This window comes from Rhinopithecus roxellana, chromosome 6 (genome assembly GCF_007565055.1).
Source record: "Rhinopithecus roxellana isolate Shanxi Qingling chromosome 6, ASM756505v1, whole genome shotgun sequence".
In the NCBI taxonomy this organism is placed as follows: domain Eukaryota; kingdom Metazoa; phylum Chordata; class Mammalia; order Primates; family Cercopithecidae; genus Rhinopithecus; species Rhinopithecus roxellana.
In genome coordinates this window covers 89,876,830-89,898,925 of record NC_044554.1, presented here as the reverse complement: position 1 = coordinate 89,898,925, position 22,096 = coordinate 89,876,830, and the positions used below count along the sequence as shown (strand labels likewise).

General features: G+C 44.6%; 1 protein-coding gene across 4 annotated transcripts in view; it reads left to right on the top strand.

Annotated features, from left to right (window-relative positions):
* The window catches only part of AOAH (acyloxyacyl hydrolase), a 208,937-nt gene that overhangs the window by 76,819 nt on the left and 110,022 nt on the right, over nucleotides 1-22,096 (top strand). For all 4 annotated transcript variants that reach the window (XM_030931867.1, XM_010361136.2, XM_030931868.1 and 1 more), the window contains exons 5-8: nucleotides 5,489-5,548; nucleotides 10,788-10,858; nucleotides 20,020-20,080; nucleotides 21,513-21,583. In XM_030931867.1, coding sequence (XP_030787727.1) covers nucleotides 5,489-5,548; nucleotides 10,788-10,858; nucleotides 20,020-20,080; nucleotides 21,513-21,583 — 263 coding nt within the window. The remainder of the gene's footprint in view (nucleotides 1-5,488; nucleotides 5,549-10,787; nucleotides 10,859-20,019; nucleotides 20,081-21,512; nucleotides 21,584-22,096) is intronic.

The following is a 22,096-nucleotide window of genomic DNA, read 5'->3' as shown; positions in this document are numbered from 1 at the left end:
CAAAGTAATGACTGACTGGAAGAATACTTCTTTCTGCTTTCTTACCACTCATATACCTGCCACCATGCTTGTACCTGGGTTGCACGAATTTCCACCCAGGTGCATGGCTTTTTGACACCCAGAACCAGTCCTCTCCCCCTCGGTATCTGATCTTTTGCATTAAACCATCCTCACTGCATGGGAGCAACACTTGCCATTCCCCAAGCCCTGGTGAAACCTCATCGATCGTATTTTCTTGCTTATGTTAAAATTTCAGGCTTACTTCACTCTTGGAAAACAATGTTTCAGTGGTAGAAAGGCGCTAGAGTCTAGAAACTAGAGTGCTAATCTCAGCTGTGCCTGCAGACTGGCCTGGTTAAATTGTGTCATTTCTTTGAGCCTCAGTTTTCTCATTTGTAAAACAAGAAGAGTAATACTTTCTTCTCAGGACAATTTTCAGGATCCTTGAAAAAAGCATACATTTCTGTAGGCTGATGTTGCAATTATTATACTCTTTCCAGTTGTGTATTGGTGACATTACAAACCAAAATAAAAACACCAATTATTGTTAATACTAATGTCATGCTTACTAATATGCAAGACACTATTTTAAGTAAAATCTTGGTCAATCCTCAGAATGCTATTATCTCCATTTTACAGATGAAGAAACTGAGGCTCAGAGTGCTTAAGTAACTTGCCCAAGGTCCTACAACTAGTAACTAATGAAGCCAGGGTTTGAACCCACAAACACTCTATGGTCCAAAATCATTTTAAATAGGAAATAGCAATAGAGACCAGTATTTAAAGTTTCTGCTGAAGACGGATGCTTTGCTCACATCCAAATGGTTAAATCAGACCACAGTACTTTCTTCCTTTTTCTTGGGCTCCCATGTGGCTTATGCCTGGCAGAGTACAAATCCTAATGGCACCACTTTGCCCAAAATACTGATGGTGATGAGCACTTGGCCCTTGCTCTTTCATCATCCAAATTGCTCTTAGCTCAAGGTCAAGAACAAAATCACCCTGGAGAGCAGGAGAAGTTGTATGAGTCTGTGGGGCTGTGACCACAAACTGGGTTGCTTAAACAACAGAAAGCAATTGTCTGACAGTTATGGAGGCTGAAGTTCAAGATCAAGAAACCAGTAGGGTTAGCTTCTGACATCTGTGAGAGAAAATCTGTTTTATGCCTTTTTCTCTTAGCTCTGCTGGTTTGCTGGAAATTCTTGATATTTCTTATAGATAGCATTCTCCCTGTATCTTCACATCATCTTCCCTCTACGTGTCTTTTTCTCTTCCTTTGCTTTTAACGGCAAAACCGCAATTACTTTTGCATCAACTTAATAATTACATCTACAATGACTCTTTTTCCAAATAAGGTCACATTCTCAGCTTCTGCAGGGTTATTATCTCAGATACGAATTTAGGTGAGACAATGCAAAATCCAACCCACAATAGCAGTCAGTAGTCCCCAAGCCTCTCCTCTTGTCTGAAGACTTTGGGCTGGCTTTGGTTTGGGTAGACGCTTAAATCATTCTAGATGGAAGTGTTTTAGTGAGCCACCATGGCTGTATACTACTGTGTGCGCTGATGATCAAGGACTAAACAGAGACTGGGAAAGGGCTGTATTTTTCAAATTTTCTCATTCCTCTGTTCAGTCAATGTTACTTCTTCTAAGGTAGCATGGCAGGTGCAAAAGTAGGCAGTGCAGGGGGTCAGGGGGTTGCATAAAGGCAACTGTTACCATCCTCACCTACCTAGAGTTCAAGGTTTAGTGGGGGAATGTGAAATGTAAGCATGGGAGTGTATTATAATGTGGAATGTAAAGGAAACAAAAGAGGAAAGCTCAACCCGAAAACTGGGAAAGCTGATAAGGCTTCAGGAGGAAGCAACCCTTGTAGTGAGCTTTCAAAGGAAATATCTGAAAAATACAGCCTTTTCTTAGTCTCTATTTAGTCCTTTTCATTTTCATAATTTTGTGAATTTAAGTCAACAGGCACTTGTTGCCTACATGCCCTGGGCTCAATGTTATTGAAGATGTTAAGGGAAATCAAAAATTATAGCCCAGAGCCCCAAACTCCTGCCCAGGAGCTCTCAGAGTCACTGGGGGAACAAGACATCAGTGCTGAAGCTGGAAAATTATCCAAAGGAGGTAGGGGGAGCTTCTAGAATGGCAGTTCCCAGGTGAATCCCTGTGATGCCAGTTTTGAAGGCCAGAAACTCCATTTTTGTTACCATCTGGCACACTGTAAATGAGAAAGCCGTGCATGAGTTTGGAAGACTGAAAGCTCTGGGCCTGATTCCTGGGCAGACCTCCCTCTAGTCTGCCCCTACCTGTGTGATCAGGTGAGGTACTTGACCTCTGGGTGGACTGTGCTGTAAAGTAGGGAGGATGTATACTTTCTAGGGGTGAAGAGGGATTTGAGTAGGAGCTTAGCTCAAGCTGCAGGTCCCCTGAGAATCTTTCTCAACCCCTGAAGGTGATGTAAACCATCATCCTTTGCACCTGTGCCCTCTCGGCTCCTGTGCACAGCTATTCCGAGCCTGGAATCTCTGACTTACTCACCCTGCCCCACCAACTCAAGGCCATAAGCTTCCTGCAGGCTCTTGTCTGCCCCATTGCAGCAGCTTCAAGTTGGCCAGACTGGGGCCCTTCTCCAGCCTTGGGTGATGCCCAGGGGTGGAGCCAGTGGTGGCTTCTGGAGCCTCCCTCTACTATTCGCTTTATTGTTGGGTAAAGTCAATTGCCGTTTTCTGAATCTTAGGTAGAGTACCTGCCAACGCAGCTGCAGGACAAGTCTGTCACTGTCACCACCAGGTTGCCATCCCTAAACATGGGGACAGCCTTTACCAAGGGGCAGTGGTGAGTGCCGCTGCGACAAAGGCTGCAGACAACCCTGGGTCCGAGGGCACGCCTCCACATCTTTGTTACACCTAAACTTGCACTCTACACACAGCCATTCTGTCTATGCTGGCTGAGCCCCTGTTGCCCCGGCCTCAAGGGTGCTGGTAGGATTCTACCCTAGGGCCCTTCCCTCACTCTCCATGTAGCCTTCACCTTTGAGTGTGATAAAAGCCTGACTGCTCCCTCTTTGCTTCAATTTGATGTTACCCAAACTGCATCTCACAGAAATGCTTCTAATTTTCTAGCTTCCCCAATTTCCAGCAGAAAACTCGATTTTCCTAGCAGTTGTTGTCACTGGAACTTGGAAGTGGGTTCTGAGTAAACGGGTCAGTGTGGATGTCCATCTGGGATCAGGACTCTGTTCCCACTCTTGGTGCTTTGACTCCCCTCCTTGGCAAAAACCAGTGCATTTCCCTGCAGCCTCAGCCCTGGATTCCTGCTGCCACCCCCGTATGCACCAATATCAGGGACTCAGCTACATCCAGATGAACCTACTCTAGACCTCCCGGTAGGACACACAAGCCACCCATCTCACCTGAGCACAGCCTCTGCTGCAGCACTTGCCACATCCTGTTTTCATAGCTTGTCATTACCTCCCAACAAACATTGAGCCCCAGAGAACTGAGCTTGGTTAAAATCAGATTGGTTCTCTCAAAGGGATTCAGCCCTCTCTCTGCTTCATCTACTTCTATTTACTGTACTTGCTCAAGGTCAGTCCCCTTGCCAGGGAGAAAGCTCTGGGAGGGAAGGGACGTCTATGTCATTCACTGTGGGGTTCACCACCAGATCCCCAGGGCCTTCACTTGCATATCAGTGCACCAAGCACATCATTTTCTTCGACAAGAAACAAGACAACATGAATTGAGCTCTTTTTTGAAAGCATTTATTGCTGAATTGGTGTTCATTGTTTAAAATTTAGAAAACCAGAAAAGGGCCAAAAGGAAAAAGTTATCACCCATCATTATTATAATATATTCCTTTGCAAGGTTTTTTTCCTATGTGCATAAAATCTGGTAGCCTAGTTTCCTTGTTTAAAATAATATCACAACTATTTTCTTTTCCTTTTATTTCCATGTTTGCTGAGCACCTACTATGCATCAAGGACTGTGCGAGGCTCTGAAGATTTTAAAGTAGGCCTGAGAATGCAAAGGAATATTTCTGAGACAGAGAAGCAGGGGCACAGCTCTTTGCTGATAAAAGTAGTCACAAGGAGCACCATAAGAATAGTTTGCATGAAAATCTGTTGTCTGTTACACTGACTATGCCAGAGATTCTTAATTTATACAATAGGAGAATTTTAGGGTTTGCTAGAATTTTCAGAAAAGGCCAAAAGTGCATTTAATGAGGTCACTTTTTGAATGGGGCCATTCCCTAAGCAGCTTTTCTATTAAAAATGTCATGTTTTAAAAGTGAACATTGGGATCAGCTCTTTTGGCCTACTGCCAACTAATCTGAATGGATACTGGGTGCAGTTGGAGCACAGCCTACAGATGCCCACTGGGTGGGACTATCACAGTGGCCCCATAGCTGACGGGTCACAAGGAGGCCTGGGGGAGTCCAGGGAAGAGGCTGGGCGGTCAGAGCAAGAGTGGAGGACCCTCAGGGGCTTAGGGACACAGCTGTTCACCAACTGGCACACTAGCCTTTCAATATTTTAAGAAACATACACCGTAGCAGGGCATCCTGGCAACCAGACTCACCTAAAGAGCATCTTTTCCTCTTGAGTCACCAACACTCACTCTTAGCAGCCAGCGGACAGAGCTTTCCAATTGTTGAGCAGATTACTTTAGGGCTGTACAGGTGGCAGGCCCAGGAGGGATTTGGCAGGGGCAGGATATGCACATTCAGTTGGTTTTGAAAGCTCTGGGAAGCAGTGCTGAGAGCAAACCCTCCTCCTCCCCACCCACCTCAGGGTTACTCTTCTCCCACCCCTCCACAAATAGACAAACACAGTGTTCTTTGGAGTTTCACAGCAATCATCACTGGTAGTAATGAGCTAACTCTTTATATCTGCAATGTGTGTACATTTGGAAGATGCACTTAGATGCTCTCAAAATGGTTGAAAGAGGACAGGGGATCTCCAACTAGGGGAAGAGGAGGTAACTGAGAGATGAGGTGTCAGCTTGCACAGCAATCATCAGCCATTCTTCACTGCTAAAGCACAAGACACTCAAGTAGGCTGTTGACAGTCTCCTGCTGGGGGGATTTTAGACACCAGGATAAGTTGCTTATGGAGATCAGCGTAGCAGAAGGGTCAAGAAGCAGAGGTTCAGATTGCCTCTCTGCCAGAACCTAGCTATGAGATGTCTTAGCTTTTCCGCATCTCAGTTTCCTCATCTATGAACTGGTCATATCTCACAGGGCTGTTTGAAGAGTAAATAAGATAATGTTCCCAAAGTACTTAGCACTGCATCTGACACAAAGCAAAGTCCAAAATAAAAAGAGCTATTAACGTGAAATTGCCTTCTTGTGAATTATTTTATTACAAATTTATGGAGTGGTTCATTTATTGAAAACTTATGGACTTTAAATATCCTAATTTTAGAAAAGATGTAGGAAGAAAAGATAAAACGTGAATTTTAATGTTGTCTAACTTTGCTTTTATAGGAGACATGGAAATTTACACTAAAGAAGGCAAGACAAATTGTCAAGAAGTCCCCAATTCTGGTAAGCACTCAGTGGGTAGAACGCCAGCCTTTTCCTTAGCATGCCCTCTCTCACATCCCAGCTTTCACATCCCAAAGGCAAGGACTACTATGGATATAAACCCGCGACATGCCATAGCTACGTGGGGATTGAAGTAGGAAAGTGAGCTGCTTCCACTTGTGTTTCCTGGCTTCACATGACAGCATGGTTTTTCAGCCTCAGCACTGCTGACACCTGGGACAGGATAATCGTTTGTTGTGCAGGCTGTCCTGAGCTCTGTAGGGTGTTCAGCAGCAACCCTGGCCTCTACCTACTAGATGCCAGCAGCACCACCATCCACCCCTCCCCAGTCACAACAAACAAAAATGCCTCCCAGCATTGCTAAATGTCCCCTGGAAAGCAAAATCACCCCCATTTGAGAACTGCTGCTTTCCAGTAGACCATCTTGGAGGAGGCTGTATCCTCCTGCTCCTCCACTTTCTAAAAATGTGACCTTAAGCACGGTGCTCAACTTCACTGAGCCCCAGTTTTCTTGTCTGTAAGACAGGGATGATAATATTGTCATCCAGTGTTGGCACTGATAGAGTTGAGAGTGCAGAGAGCATCTGGGATCTTGCCCAGGACTTACCAAGGCTTCAATAATCACAATTTTTATTCATGTTTCCTTAATTTGTCCTCTGTGTAATAACACTCTGGTTCAACAGATAGAATATTTATTTCAGATCAGTTCTCGCAGGCTTATGTATTTGACTTAGGCTGTGGTTGCAAATCAGCCCCATTTGAAAAGGAAGCAGAAAAGTAGATCATTAAAGTACAACATTATCCTCAATGCCAAAGATACTCGCAGTAAGGAAGCATCCATCAGCAATGGGAGGGCATAGACCTCGTCCTTGGCTTCTCCCTGCTGGCTAGCTCATCATTCACCTTGATACACTGCATTTGAGGTATTATTGATCTGGCAACATAGAAATAAAAGGGAGGAAAATCCCTCATGGTTAGGCTTGCCAGATTTCGCAAGTAAAAATATGGGATGCCCAGTTACATTTGAATTTCAGATAAACAACAAATAGTGTTTTAGTGTATCTAGTGTAATATTTTATCTGACAACCCTGCTCATGGAGGGCATATGGGTTTTGATGAACAAGGCCAATAAATACATGTTAAGTGACAGGCAATATGTAGGCATTTCTACATAATTGATTAATCAATCACAGTGTCTGCATTGCCAATCATTATGGAATTCAGTGAATAATTAAGGGCCAACAGTAGCCCGTTTAGCTAATTTGCTTAAGTTATTGAATAAGATATTAAAAGACCACAGGAAACTCTTGACCACCCCCTTCAGAACTCTAAGCAGAAATGGAGACCAATACAATTGGTATCGTATTCTTCTCAACACACCCCTAAAAACGTATTCTCCAGGCATTGTTTATTTCACTAGCAAAAACTGCCTTGGCATTAACTTCTAATTAGGATCTTATAATTTTTTACTTTTGTCACCAGAATTGCAAGCATCATTCACGGGGCAGGATTCCAATAATTACTTGTGAGAAGTGAAAAAAAAATTCTACTGAACAATTCACCAATAAAAATACTCTTCTGAAACCTCCACCAATGTATTTGCTCTCCAGATTACAGCTATCAAGGAAAAAATAAAAAGAAAATGCAAATAAGTGTCTCTGAAAAAACTGCTCAGAGAGTAATTCATTTCACTGTGATGGCTGATGTAACTGCAGACCTGGCCGGGGCACAGAAAGCTGAACTCAGTAGGTTGTATATCATTTCAGCACAGCCTATCAGTCGGTGAGAATTCAGACCTGAAAACAGTTATGCATTATTGAAGGAAATCAAGCATTCCAGAGAAAGCCTGGATCTCAGTGAGACCCTGAGAGGCTCCTAGAGGGAACTTTTCATGGATTTGGCAGAGCATTGAGCATCTAAGAGGATCTGAGTTATGGAATCATTTAATTCTCACTTCTACAAAGTAGATAGAGTATTTTTGTCATCAGTCCCATTTTACAGATGAGAATATTGTGTCTCAGGTGGGTTGAGTTATGTGCTCACCCCACATAGCTAGTAGGTGAGAAACTCCACATCTAAATCTAGAGCTAGCTATCCCCACATTCAGTACCCTTTCTAGTAGTCCAGTAGCTTTCAACAAGGCCTCCTTAGTACTAAACTTTGGGGAGCACCATTCATATCACAGGCTATGTGGATGTTGGAATCGTACAGTGGACAACCTGTGCAACAATAAATGACAGCCCTGATCACAAACCTACCTGCTCAGTAGAATCATCTGGAAGCCTCTAAAAATCGCTGAGGTCCAAACCCCACCCCAGACCAATTAAATCCAGGTAATACAATACACGACAAGGGTTGAAAAGCATTTTGCCACACAGAAGTTCAGTTTCAGCTTGCTTATGTACAGAAGAGTGATGACTCTCCCACTTTGAGCTTCCATTTACCCCATTCAGCCCATTTTTCTTTATTCAACCCCTGTTTGTTGTGCTGCATTCATTTGACATCCTGGTGCATGGAGAAGCTCAGGAAGCTGGTTAAATAGATTGCAAAGCAAAGATGCTGCATGATTCCTGTCCCCAGGGACAGCCCTGATTTGAGACTCTCATTTTAGATGGGATTAGATGTAGCCAGTTGCAATATTTTAAATATATTGCTGAGTTAATAACAGCCCACATTTTGTCTCTATCTAGCAACATTCAAATTGAAAGGAGGAGGCTGACAAATAGGCAAGCAAGACTCCTATAATGTTGCTCGGGGCCCATCTCAGTTCTCTTTGCAAGTAAATTGTAAAAGAAGGGTGGTCTTTCCCATACTATGTAATGAAAAGACCGCATAATCAAAACCTCCGTCTAACCAGGAGGAGTTCTAGGGTTCCCTACATCATCTGCCACCCACTTCCTAACCCCAATTTCTACACAATGAATGGCAAAGACAGCTGTAGCCATCAGGCTGAATTTTGACAGAAAACAGCTACGCAATTATATAATTTTATTCTATTGCACATTTTGTGTAGCAATTATAAAACTGTTCATATCAATTTGTAAAATGTTGGTTATCATCAGTGTTAAAATCTAGACTGCTGTTAGGAGAATTAGATCAAGGCCTTCAGTCTAAACTGAATATGAAAAGAACCTCAAACATTCAAATGCAACCTGACTTTGGACTCTGGATCTCAGGTAGGGTCTGTACTTCCAAAGCGCCGTCAATGTTGTGGTAGAAACTTATGCTGATGCTTGTTTTGCAGTGTGTCCACAATCCTGATCTCAGTTAGCTACTAAGTCTCTGGAGTCACCTTTCTAACCACTCCTTCTTCGCACCATCACCCTCCTCCACCCTGTTTCCCATCAGTGGCAATATTGCCCCTTGCTCCCACCCTGGGGACATTTGGCAGTGTCTGGAGGCAGATTTGTGCAGCGGGGTATCTGGGGGTCACAGGCCAGAGATGCTGCCCAGCATCTCACAGTGCACAGGGCAGCCCGCACAGCAAAGACCGAATTATGATTGGCCCAACATGGCAATAGTGCCGAGGTTTGAAATCGTGAGATAGGGCCTTAGGGTCTCTTATCTCAAATGATCCTCTTCCAGGCCATCCCCCCATGCCTAGAGACGTCTTTCCGAAGCACAAATGTGATTCCTCTGCCTGACGCCTCCACGGCTTCCCCACAGTCCTCAGGGTATCATGTAGTGCTGCATTCCAGGCCCCCATCCTGTCTCCTTCCTTCCATGGTTCCCTGCATTCTGCCATTCCAATGCTCCTGCCAAGTGGGAATGTTTGGCATTCCTCTAAGACACCAAGCTTTCTCATACCTCCACAGCACTGCTCGGGCGCTCCCTCTGCTGGGAGCCAGGCTACTTCAGCTTTAGTGTGCATCCTGGGGACCTTGTGTAAATGCAGCTTCTGATTCTGTAGGTCTGCAGCCGGGTCCAAGACTCTGCATCTCTGAAAGCTCCCAGGTGGCATCAATGCTCCTCATCTGTGATCACATGTTGAGTGACAAGGACCTAGAGCAGTGGTTGTCAAGCCTTAGTGGGCACCAGAATGACTTGGAGGGCTATAAAGACAGAGGCTGCCAGGACCCACCCATGGTTTTTGATTCGGCAGGCCTGACATGGGGATGTGGAAGGCAAGGATGTGCATCTCTAACAAGGCTGTGGCCCCACACTGAGTCACAAAGCCTCAGGCCAGGCCATCTCTCTTCCTCCCCACCTGCCTCTCTCCTGCCTCACTGCAGGGTCATCTGCATCCTCTTCCAGGTTCCTAGAGACACCTGCTAGTGCCTTGGCCTCTGCAGACAGGGTGTGCCCAGGGCTGGGGCCTCCACCCATGCCCTGCACTTGATGGTGAGCTGAGGACAAGGACAGCCTCTTTGTCTCCACGTCTTAGGTGGAGCTGGGCCACCAGTCAGGATTATTTCTTCTCCTAGAAAGCTAGGCAGGCATCTCAAAAATCCTTAAGTACCTCATTTATATTCTGAAAGGGTTGCTGATTCTCTCTTGCTAGGGTCAAATACCACCAAAGCCCATAACACTCCTCATAGCCATTCAAAGGACTCTGGGCTGGCAGGAATCCACTGTTTCTCTCTCTTCATTGATAAATGCTGGTGCCTAACTTTTCTACCCTGTTGTCTTCTCTTTCTTTAACTTGAGGAAAGCATTGTGGAAACTGCAATCTCTCTAAAAGCACTGTTTGGTAAAATGTCAGGGCTTTTAGTGTAGTCCACATCTGGAGCCTCATAGAAATCGCTGTCTAGAACCTCGTGGCTCAAGAAGCGTAAGGAGCTTGGTCTGTGCACCTCTCTCCTCCACGGGGGAAGGGACCTTCCTTCCTCCCAGACCCCAGATTGGCCTCTACCTTTAGTTTTTATTTCCATAATGAGATGGAATTATTTTGTTGAAAAATGTTCTTTATTTTTAAAGCACCTGGGTAGAAGAATGCTGTTGCCGGACCCTCCTTGGACAAGGTGGAGAGTGAGGGTGGCTGGGAAGCTGGGAAGAGCTGGCTGGGAGAAGAGAAGGAGGGAAGGCTTCGGGCTGAGGAGACCGGTGGGCAAAGGCACAGGCAGTGGCATGGATATGGATTGTGGGGACAGAGACAAGAGGTAAATTTAGAGAGGTGAAACGGGCTGGATTCTAGAGGAAGGAGGATCCAGAAACCTCAAGTACAGAGGGGCCCTTAGAAGTTGGGGAACCACTCCTTAAACTAAACAACTCTCTTTTTATTGTCTTTTTGTCTCCCCAGAAATATTCTAGAAGTGGTTCTGACATTTGTTCACTCCCGGTTTTGGCCAAGATCTGCCAGAAAATTAAATTGTATGTATACAACTTCTACCTTCCTGAACACTAGTGTGTAATAACATCTTTGCTTGTCCCCTTTTTCTAATGACTAAAATGATCTTCACACTTAAAAGGCATCCCTGAAGGTTAAAGTGTTTCTTTCTCAAAACATTGCACAGAAACCAGAAGACAAATGAGCTCTGAACAAAATCGTTTGGGAAATATACTGAATGCCAGCATCTTTGCATCTCAAAGCTGATCTGTCCTCCAGGCTAGAATGCAGCCCGCAGTGAGGCTCACTGCCGGCAAGTGCCTGCCAGCGAGGTGCCCACTGCACTACACCTGGAAACAGCCCCTCCCTGCCGTGTGAGCTACGGACCAGGGTGGGCAACTGGGCATGGAGAAGACTCTGAGCATCTTTAGTGCATGACATTCACAAGGCTAGACAGGGACTGTGTTTTCACAGAGTCCAAACTATTCCATTAAAAATCTGACTCAGATACATAGGAATATGATTGTGAGTGCAGAGACACTGTCCAGAATTCTCACACTCTCCTGTCCATATTCCAGCTCCACTTTGAGTCTGGGGTTATGCTAGACATCATAGTAACTGCTGTTCAAAACATTAAAGGGTGAAACAATGTCTTGAGAGGGCATTGGACTCAGAGGCAAAATAGCATGGGATCTACCTTTCACTAAGCTACTTCTTTTTTTTTTTTATTTTTTTATTTTGAGATGGAGTGTCACTCTCATTGCCCAGGCTGGAGTGCAGTGGTGTGATCACGGCTCACTGCAACCTCTGCCTCCCTGGGTCAAGTGATTCTCCTGCCTCAGCCTCCCGAGTAGCTAGGATTACAGGTGCCCACCACCACGCCCAGCTAATTTTTTGTATTTTTAATAGAGATGGGGTTTCACCACTTTGGCCAGGCTGGTCTTGAACTCCTGACCTTAAGTGATCCACCCACCTCAGCCTCCCAAAGTGCTGGGATTCCAGGCGTGAGCCACCAAGCCCATCCCACTAAGCTACTTCTAGTATGACCACTGCTGCTTTGCTGCTATCAGGTTATATGGGTGCTGTTCCAGGTGCCGGGTGCTGAACTTCTGATATGTTTCCTCACTTAGTTCTCACAACAATAAAATGAGGTAAGGGTTATTTTTATTCCCATTTCACAGAGAAAGCAACTGTGCCTTAAAGAAGTAACTTCTACTGGGCCACTGAGGACCTCAGATACACCTCAAGTTGCGCTTGATCTCATGTGTTCTTTGTGAATATACATATTCTTGACTCCTTTGCAACGCTGCTTCTTGAGCTGACTTTGAGAACTTGGGCCACTTAATGTCTTTGAGCCTCAGCTTCCCCATATCTAAAATTAAAGTGTAAACTAAATTCTGCCCATGTCTCAGAATCATCTTGAAATGTTTTAAAATCCAGATTCCTTTGCCCCAAACCTGGTGGGGGAGTGCTGTGTTTTCCTGGAAATTTTCCAGGGAATTCTTAGGCCATTAGACTCCACAATTAGACTCCTGGGTGTCCATGTCCACACCAATGCTTGCCTTCTAGTACAGGTGCAAGACTGCCAATGCTACACATCCAGGTGATGCTTTAATGACTCAGAATAATGTTCTTTAGCCGTGAGATATTTATTTAACCACAGCATCTGCCCCAGTCCCTGCTTCTTTTACTTTTCCTCTCCCGCAGGAGCTCCTATTAGTTTAGTCTGTGCTAGCCTAGCCTTGTGGATGGCTGAGAACACACAAAGGTGAGAGTTAGGCTGCACACCTGGACTGAGAAGCTATAGCTTCCTATATCTGTGGTAACAAAACACCACAAACTGAGTGGCTTAGAACCACAGAAATTAATTCTCTCTCAGTTCTGCAGGTCAGAAGTCCAGAGTCAAAATGGCAGCAGGGCCATGCTCCTTCTAAGATTCTAGTTGGATCCTTTCTGTCTCTCCCTTGCTTCCGATGGTGGCTATAAGGCCTTGGTATACCTTGCCTTGCAGCTGCATCACTCCAGTCTCTGCTTCATCTTCATATCTGGTCATCTTCCCTGGATGCCTGTCATTTCCTTTTATAAGGACACCAGTCATGTTGGATGAGGGCCTGTCCTAATGCCCTCATCTTAACTTGATTACACTTGTAAAGACCCTGTTTCCAAATAAGGTCACATTCGCAGATACCAGGGGTTAGGACTTCATCATGTTTTTTTCATGAACACAATTCAACCCCTAACAAAGACACTTTTCCTCATTCTGCTATCCTTCATCTCACGAGCTTCATGAGTACTAAATCCACTGAACAGCTCTCATCTGTTTTAATAATATCCAGGGACAGGAGGAAGCTATGATTCAGACCCACATTTGGAGCCTCTTAGAGAGATCCAAGAGTTAAACAGTTAAAAACTCTTCCTGGTCAATGTGCTGGCTTAAGCCCCTGCAAGCCAGCTATGCAAAGTGCCATTGCAGGTTCCAGAAATGCTAGCAACGCCCCTTTTCATGACTGGGGATGAATGCAGAGAGCATCAGGACATGGGGAGTAGGGGGAAGATATCAGACATGAAAGAAGATGCTGGAAGACTGAGATGCGGCCAGCTCCCCAGGACCCCAATCATGTCATCATGCCTAGCTCCCATTAAATCGAGACCCCTGCCCCCTCCTTGCTGAATGCATTATTGTATTTTCTGTGTTAGATGTGGGCCAGCAGGACCCAACAGGGTCAAAGTGACAACTCTTCAATGGAACCACCTTTGAAAAATTGAATTCAAGAGCATCAGTAGCCAGGGATTTTCTTGGTCCAGTTTGAAAGGGAAAATTATTCTTTTATGAAAAAGCAAAACTGTGTTTTCCTTCTTTCTGAAAATCACTGTGTTTCAAGTGTCATATGCAGCCGGTCACAATTGGTTCAGTGCTTTACGACTTACAAAGCACGTACACGTATAAATGCAGTCTCATATATTCTTCAAAGTCATCTGTGGTTCAGTAATTATATTGATAACTAAAAGTTATCTGGTGCTGTCTAAGCACCAAAAACTGTTGTAAATCCAACTATTTAAGGTCAGCGCCATTATTTTCTCCTTTCTAAAGAGGTAAAATCATTTGTGCAAGGTCACAGATCCAGTAATGGACGAATCTGACCTTTGAATCCAACAGTTTGCTTTCCATTGACCCTCTCAACTCTTAGCCCTACGCTTTAGAGGAATGAGTAGGTTTTAAATGCCTGACCCACTAGCACGGAGTCCTCACGTGGTAGAGACAAGACCTGCATGTCTTCTGTGGCATAGTCCTTTGATAAAATTCCCCCAAGAGGAATGCCTTACCTGCCCAGTGCCTCTCCCTGCCCACCGTCTTACTTGGTCTAATGCTTTCAAAATTCGTTTGAGGTGTCCCCACCCCAGGGACACGTTCCAGCACCCAAGCTACTTTCAGTTGCTTGCACAGCCCTCCTGGGTGCTCCTGGCTCCTCCTTGGTGCCACCAGCCCCCAGGTGCCTGCTCCGCCTCATCCCATTCTTCAATCTCTTCTTCCTTGCTGGTCGCCTACACCACCCACAAGCTCCTGGGGAGCAGGGATCCCATTTCTTAGCAGGAGGAGCTCAGAGAAGAAATGAGGGAATACATGAAGGAAAAGCACCACTTTTCCGGGAAAACAAATGTGTAGCTATCAGGCTATGACCATGGGGTGATCAAGTTTTTTGGTGTTCTGTTTTAATCAGGATACACAGTGCCTACACACTGTCTCTATTTTACTTCAACAGTGGTAAGTCAGGAGGATCCCCTCTTTTTAAAAATCTATTCTTTATATTTAATGTCTATATGCAGAAACCTCCATATTATTTCACACAAATACGTGCAAACCATCCTATCCCCTGTTGATTGTGTTAATTCAACACTATTTTTTTTTTCCTTTTTTAGCCTCCTCCTTCCCCATACCCTGCTCCTTCCACCCACCTCAGTCCCGCCCCCACCTCCAAGCCGAGCCACGTCTATAGGCAGGTGTGCCCTTCCGTGGCTTCTCTGTTCTCATTTCATTGATAGAGACCTACATAACACATCCACCTGAAGACGCAACCAACCCACACCCAGCCCTCGAGAGCTACTGAGACACATGTGAGGCAGGCACACATGGAGATTCATTCTCACCATTTTTCTTCTGTCGTAATGACCCAGTTTCATGAAATAGTTTTAGGGAGATTGAACTTGAATAGCTCAATACTGTGTCATTAATAACAATCAGCTGCAGTTATAATTGCTCCCTGGGTCAACCCCACTCACCTGATATCTGGTGGCAGGCAGGTATAGAGCAGGGGCAGCGAGCAACACCAGGCTGCATGGTCATTGAATAGAATGCCGTGTGGCCAGAAATCTGAACATCCGAAGAGGGGCCATGGATTGGGATGGGGATGTCTCTAGAAACCAAACCGTGATGACAGCAGACACCAGAGTCCTGCTGCCCCACCCGAGGAGCCATCCTTGCAATCAGGGTTCCTATTGCACATAACAGTAAGAGCTCATGTGCTTTGTTTTGTTTTTTCGAGTGCTCTCCATATCTAGGGAATAGTTAATGATATTGATTCTATTTTACAAATAAGAAAACTGAGGCACAAAAAGATTAAATGATTTGTGTAAGGTCACCTGACAAGGAGACAGCAGAACTGGTATTCAAACCCAGAGAGTCTAATTTCAGAACCTAGAGCTACGTTGAAAGAATTCCCGTGGCTTTTCCTTTCCACTATGCTGCCCTCAGTCCAATTGCTTGCCTGGAAAATGCTGTCACATCCTTTAGGTTTCACCTTAAGATCACTTCTTCCACTATATAGGGTTGGAAACTTTTTTTCCTCTCTAGATGCACAACCCTCTTACAGCATTTTTCACCTAGGACTATAGTTATCTTTTGATGCATTAATTTCCTCACCCATGTCAAGCTCCTAAAGTGCAGGAACTGTAGGAATGTATCTTGTACTCATCTCTGGTATCTAATATGATTCCCAGCACATAGCAGGGACTCCCAAAATGCCTGTGGAATGAAGGAATGAATGAATAAACATTTCAACATACAGCTAGATATTTCTAAAGATACACAAGGTATCAAGTTCAGATGCAATTTTACAGAAATAATTTGTAGTAAAAGTCAACAATGTCTTATCCAAAACCTTGGAGTTGTCAGGCACATTAGCTCATGCCTGTAATCTCAGCATTTTGGGAGACCAGAATGGGACGATCACTTAAGGTCAGGAGCTAAAGACCAGCCTGGGCAATAGAGCAAGACTCCATCTCTATAAAAACAAACAAAACGAACAAACAAAAAGCCTTGGAGCCAGATATGATTTGAAATTCAGATTTTTTATATTCTAGTAAAGTAATAAATAGTGCATATACCATAACCCACCTGCTATCCCTGGTACCTCTTGATCAATCAGATTTATATTTCAGAGTGAAATATATGAATTTTCACACTAAGTATAACAAAGTTTACAAATTGTCCTATATCAGTTCAGGTCAAGTTTTGCTACCAAATGAAGTTATTGCTAAGTGGAAAATAATTTTGATTAGTGGGCTGTGAAGAAGGGATTGTGGAGATTATACAAGTTGCAATTTATGCTACTTTAAATACCCAGTCTACCTACTCATGTCTGGAATGCATGGCTTTGGTCAGTCACTTGGAGCCTTTAAAGTAAGCAGACAAAGGTTAATAAATCAGCTTTCCAATCCTAAAGACCACTCTTTGTTCATTCTTTCAAGGACAAACTCTCCCCCTCAAGATAACAAAGGTGGGAGGGGATAGCTTTGGCGCACGCCCAAAGGAGACCTTTCCTCCAGCTCTTTTTTCTTTCTCAGGCTGAAAATACGGCTGTTTGGGTCTATGCCATTTCTCTCTCTCTCTCTCTCTCTCTCTCTCTCTCTCTCTCTCTCTCTCTCTCTCTCTCTCTCTCTCTCTGTTGATCTGTCTTTGTCTCTTGCTCTTGCTCTCTTTCTTTATCTTCCTTTTCTCAACTAGAAAAATAAACGCTGTCCAAGAGGCCAAATACATACATGGGGAAAACTGCCTAGTCTCACAGAAAATGTGACCTTCAAAGCCTTTTCCAAAACTTTTCTTAACAGTCACAACTGATGTTCGATGACTGCATGTCATTTGGTCCAAGCTTTATCTGCATTTATTGACGGATAAAGTGAGAGAAAACCATTCGTAGCTCAGCGTAGACAAGGGATGGGGTGGATCTAGAAACCCTGGAGCATCAGAGCAGGAAGGATCCCAAGAATGATCTTGCCCTAGCTCCTCTCCTTCATGAGGGAAAGCAGCATCACAGCCTCTGAGCCCACTCGGGAAGCTTCATTCCCCTCTGCTCCCACCATGGGAAAATCAAGGTGTGGGTGATCATGGGGATGGAATTTGGCTACAGCCCACACCTGAATTGCTCCTGGATAAGCTTCCACCTTCCCCAGGGCTGGTTCTCACTCACTCTGTAAGTGTGGATGTCTGGAGTCAGCAAGTAGAACCTTTCTTGTTTTTTTTTTTTTTTTGGAGACGGAGTCTCGCTCTGTCGCCCAGGCTGGAGTGCAGTGGCCGGATCTCAGCTCACTGCAAGCTCCGCCTCCCGGATTCACGCCATTCTCCTGCCTCAGCCTCCCGAGTAGCTGGGACTACAGGCGCCCGCCACCTCGCCCGGCTAGTTTTTTGTAGTTTTTAGTAGAGACGGGGTTTCACCGTGTTAGCCAGGATGGTCTCGATCTCCTGACCTCGTGATCCGCCTGTCTCGACCTCCCAAAGTGCTGGGATTACAGGCTTGAGCCACCACGCCCGGCCAGCAAGTAGAACCTTTCTAATTTCCTGTGAGTGGCTCTCTCTCTGGCCCTGTTCAACCCACCCCACCCCACCCCACCCCAAATGGAAGGGGAAGGTGAATTTCCTCTTTTGGACAGCAGGTGCTCATAATCACAGCCGCAAGCACTTTGTGAGAACCAATACCAGGGGCTTTTCATGTGGTTTCCCTTAATCCTCCCAATAAACCCTGGGAGGGAGCTGGCAGGAATCACATTTTACAGATTTAAAAATGAGGCTCAGGGAGGTTAAATAAACTTCTGAGAATTGCAGAGCTGGTGAGAAAGCAGTGGATGGAGCAGTGACTCCAACTGACTCTGGAGTCTTTACTGAACCACCATGCTCAACTCAGTATCTGGCAAGAGCACTTGAATTCAAAAGGATAATTCTTCTCGGGGACACTAAGAGGGAGCCTGCTGCCTTGTCCTTTCAGGGATCCAGCCTCCCCTGTCCCCCAGAGCAGGGATGTAGGAAGGACTAGTGATGTGACATCAGCTTGCAGCTCCCTCTTCATTGGGTCCACCAAGTGGCTATCCACTCCCCACACTCCCTACTTTTCCAGAGTACCCTAACCAGGACTCACTCATCCCAGGGCCCTCCTCTCAGGACTCACTCATCCCAGGGCCCTCCTCTCAGTGGTCCAGTCAGGAAACAGAGCTGTGCAAGGAGGATTTAATATAAGCTACCAGTTTTAAAAAGTGCTAAAAAGGCTGAAACAGTAAAAAGGCGAAGGCGAGGCCCCCCAGCTATGAGGACTGCAGGAGGCAGCCAGTATCCCTAGGCAGACGGAAGAAGCAAAAGGGAGGAGCTGGTGTTCTCAGGCTTGGGAGACCACTTGCTGTGGGGTTGCTGGGGGCAAAACAAGAGACCACATGGGCCAGTCCTGGAGCCATGGATGAGGGGTCACCCATGGGTGCTGGGACCCTCGGGAGAGCCCACTGTGGCTAGAGCTGGAGTCACTGAAGGGAACATCCAGACAGAGAAAGTTAGGGAAAACAACTTCTCTCCTCCTCCTGCTCTCTTTTCCACCAGTGCCAGCTCCAGTTCCCAAGGGAACCTGGTAAGTATATTTTGCAAAATTCCCAGCCCCAAATGTATAGAGTAGAATACAGGCTATAGAACCATAGAGGCTAATATAACCAGCACAGTGCCTTTCAGTGTTTGACAAAAGAGGCCTGCAAGCTGATCTTCTGTGCCATCCCAGAGTTCATAAGACAGGCTCCAGGCTGCCAGTTAGGCTCTGCATGGTCTCGGGTTGCATTTATTTGCCTTGAGGTTCTCAGAACTGTTGAGATGCTGTTTATTCAAAAGACCATTTAGTGATTCCTATAAAAGGTTGTGTTACTCACTGTAAATTCTCAGCTCCAAAGAAAGCCTCATCTTGTCATTAATGGTGGAGCATGTCCAGGTTCTTGGCATCTTGAACAAATTGGATGAAGCGCACAAAGCAAGGAAGGAATGAAGGGATTTATTGAAAATGAAAGTTCTCTCCACGGTGTAGAAGTAGGCCTGAGAATAGGGGCTCAAAGACCCGGTTACAGAGTTTTTGTGAGTTTCAATATCCTCTACTTGGGGTATGCCCTATGTCAATGAAGAGGATGAAGTCAAGTTACAAAGTCATTTACGGCTTTGCCCTATGGAGAGGCTATTTCCTATTATAGCTGAAGTGTGAATCGGACTTATGTTTCCTGCCTCCAGACCCTATTTTCCTGCCTCATTGCCATATGACTATATCATTCTGCTACTCTGTAAGTGATTTTCTAAACCCAAGACAGTGTTTGACATTTAGAAGCTGGGAAAAGCCTAGTAGTGAGGATTCCACAGGGGAAATCCTCCCTCATGGGATGTCCGTGACTTTGGCATCAATTTAGTCATCACATCAGGGTCCTTGGTTTCCAAGACTCATGAATGGGAGTGAAAGTTGCCAGCTAATACCAGCTAAACGGTCAAGACTCTCAGGATAAGTGATTGAAAGGAGTAAAATTTTAAGAAAAGATTTCTATAACAGAACGTGTAAAATGGCAAAAATTCAATTTGTAGTGCTGAGTTCATTCATTGACTGAACTCAAAGTGCAGTCTCGTATTTCCTGGGAATCTCAACATCAATACCCCTTGCCCTTTAAAATTTCGTTTCAATTATTTCACTTCCTTGTATAGGCCAAGTTAATATCAGAGAGAAAACAGTTCTGTTGGGTAAAGAGCAGAGATTGGCAAAGTTTCGCTGACTCTCTCTGATACCGCACAGACTCTTAATTTTCTGTTTAGAATGGCCCTCTGTGGCATAAACTCAACACAGCTGTATCAGAAAATGTCTCTCTATTTGTTTTCACCAACATTACTTTTTTACTTAGCTCACCAATTGTTTTGTTTTCTTTTTCCTAGAGCTATAGAACAGTCTGTGCCATTCAAAGATGTAGATTCAGACAAATACAGCGTTTTCCCGGTAAGTATTCTTAGGAATAACCAGATGTTCACTAACATCATATTGCTTCCTACAAATTTATTTCCCTTAGTAAGACAGGACTGAATTTCATTTGAACGCATTATTAATTTGATGAACAACACATCATTTCACAATTTCTTTTCTTTTTTGAGACCAAGTCTCACTCTGTCCCCCAGACTGGAGTGCAGTGGCATGTTCTCTGCCCACTACAACCTCTGCCTCCTGGTTTCAAGTGCTTCTCGTGCCTCCAGAGTAGCTGGGATAACAGGCGCACACTACCACACCTCGGCAATTTTTGTATTTTTAGTAAAGTCAGAGTTTCATCAGGTTGGCCAGGCTGGTCTCAAACTCCTGAATTCAAGTGATCCATCCACCTCAGCCTCCCAAAGTGCTGGGATTACAGGCATGAGCCACTGTACCCAACCCATTTCACATGTTTTAAGGATTTTGTAGCATTGTAATGATACACAAGGCATTGAAGTAAATCTTAGGCCCAGACTGGTTTTGTTTCCATTTCCAGCTGGAATTCTCCATGGGGGCTATAGTTGCCTTGAAAGGTTTTGTGAATTATTTTGGAACTTCTTAAATCTACTTTAACTTACTTTTTAACGTGTGTGTGTGTGTGTGTGTGTCTGTGTGTGTGTGTGTGCATTTGATTCAGAACAGTTAAAATGTCAGGGTATTCTCTGTGAAAACCAACAAGCAAGTAACATGTCACAAAGTCCCAAAAGTTTGGGAAATCTCAGATATTCTACTTGGGAATGGGGGAAATAAAAATATTATCTGGCATTATTATAACTCTTGATTCAAATCATTGAGGTCAAATATTTAACCTGCATAATTAACCATTTGGGTAGAGACTTTTAAATTATCCAGTGACATTAATCATTTGGCCAAATAAGCCAACTGTTTTACAGCCTGAGAGGACTGATGGTTAATAGAGGGCTTTTGGGAAGTTGGAAGGGTCTGCTGTTTCTGGAGGTGCTTGTAGACACACATACATGAGCAAACACATATACACAGAAACACAAGTGTGTACATGCACACACATCTACAATATGAATACACATAAACACACACATGCATATACATGTGCCTCCATACATATACATGCACATTCACACAATGCACCCCCACACATGCATATACAAGCAAACACTTAATGTCACACACACACACATACACTGACATATGCACACACATGCACACACCCTACCACCTGTTATTGGCCCTGGTGTTATATTACGTGTCACTTCACACAGCATGTCTTATCATATTAATCTTAATTTTCTTAGTGCTCTTTAGTGATCCTAGGTTGAATTTGAATTAAAAACTGCAGATGTCAATGCCATTCAGACAGCTCTGATTGACCTTCCTCATGGATAACATCAAAGTGAGCTGAACCGCTCCTGTGTGTGCTCTTCAATTTCAGACCCTGCGGGGCTATCACTGGCGGGGGAGAGACTGTAATGACAGCGACGAGTCAGTGTACCCAGGTAGAAGGTAACTATTTCTGCTGGTTGCTGATTTTTGAAATTATCTTCAGAAAAGGAAGCAGGAGGCACATTTCCTTCCCCCAGCCTAGGGGATTCCCACTTACAGAGAGAAGAGATTTTCGTGTTCTGATTGAAGTAAAGCTCAGTGAAAAAAGAACGGCATTCATTCATTCATTTGTCCAAGAAATGCTTATCAGAGACCTACAATTTGCCAAGTACTTTGCATCATGCTGGGTGGTAAACAAAACAGAAATATGCCTCCTCTTCTGCAGCTTACAGTCAAGTGGGAAAAACAATCAAGTAAATGGATTATCTTATTGTAGACACTTATCCAGCCTTCTGTATCAGTTCTCCATGCAGAATTGGGCCCAGAAATAGTGACCTCTCCCTCCGGGAGTAAGAAGGAGCCTCTAATGAATGGAAAACATGTCATACATTAGCTCTGGGCTGAGGTTCAATTGCATCTCTGGTATCAAAAAACAGATATGCTAGCCCTCGCCTTTGTTGTGACTATAGTGTC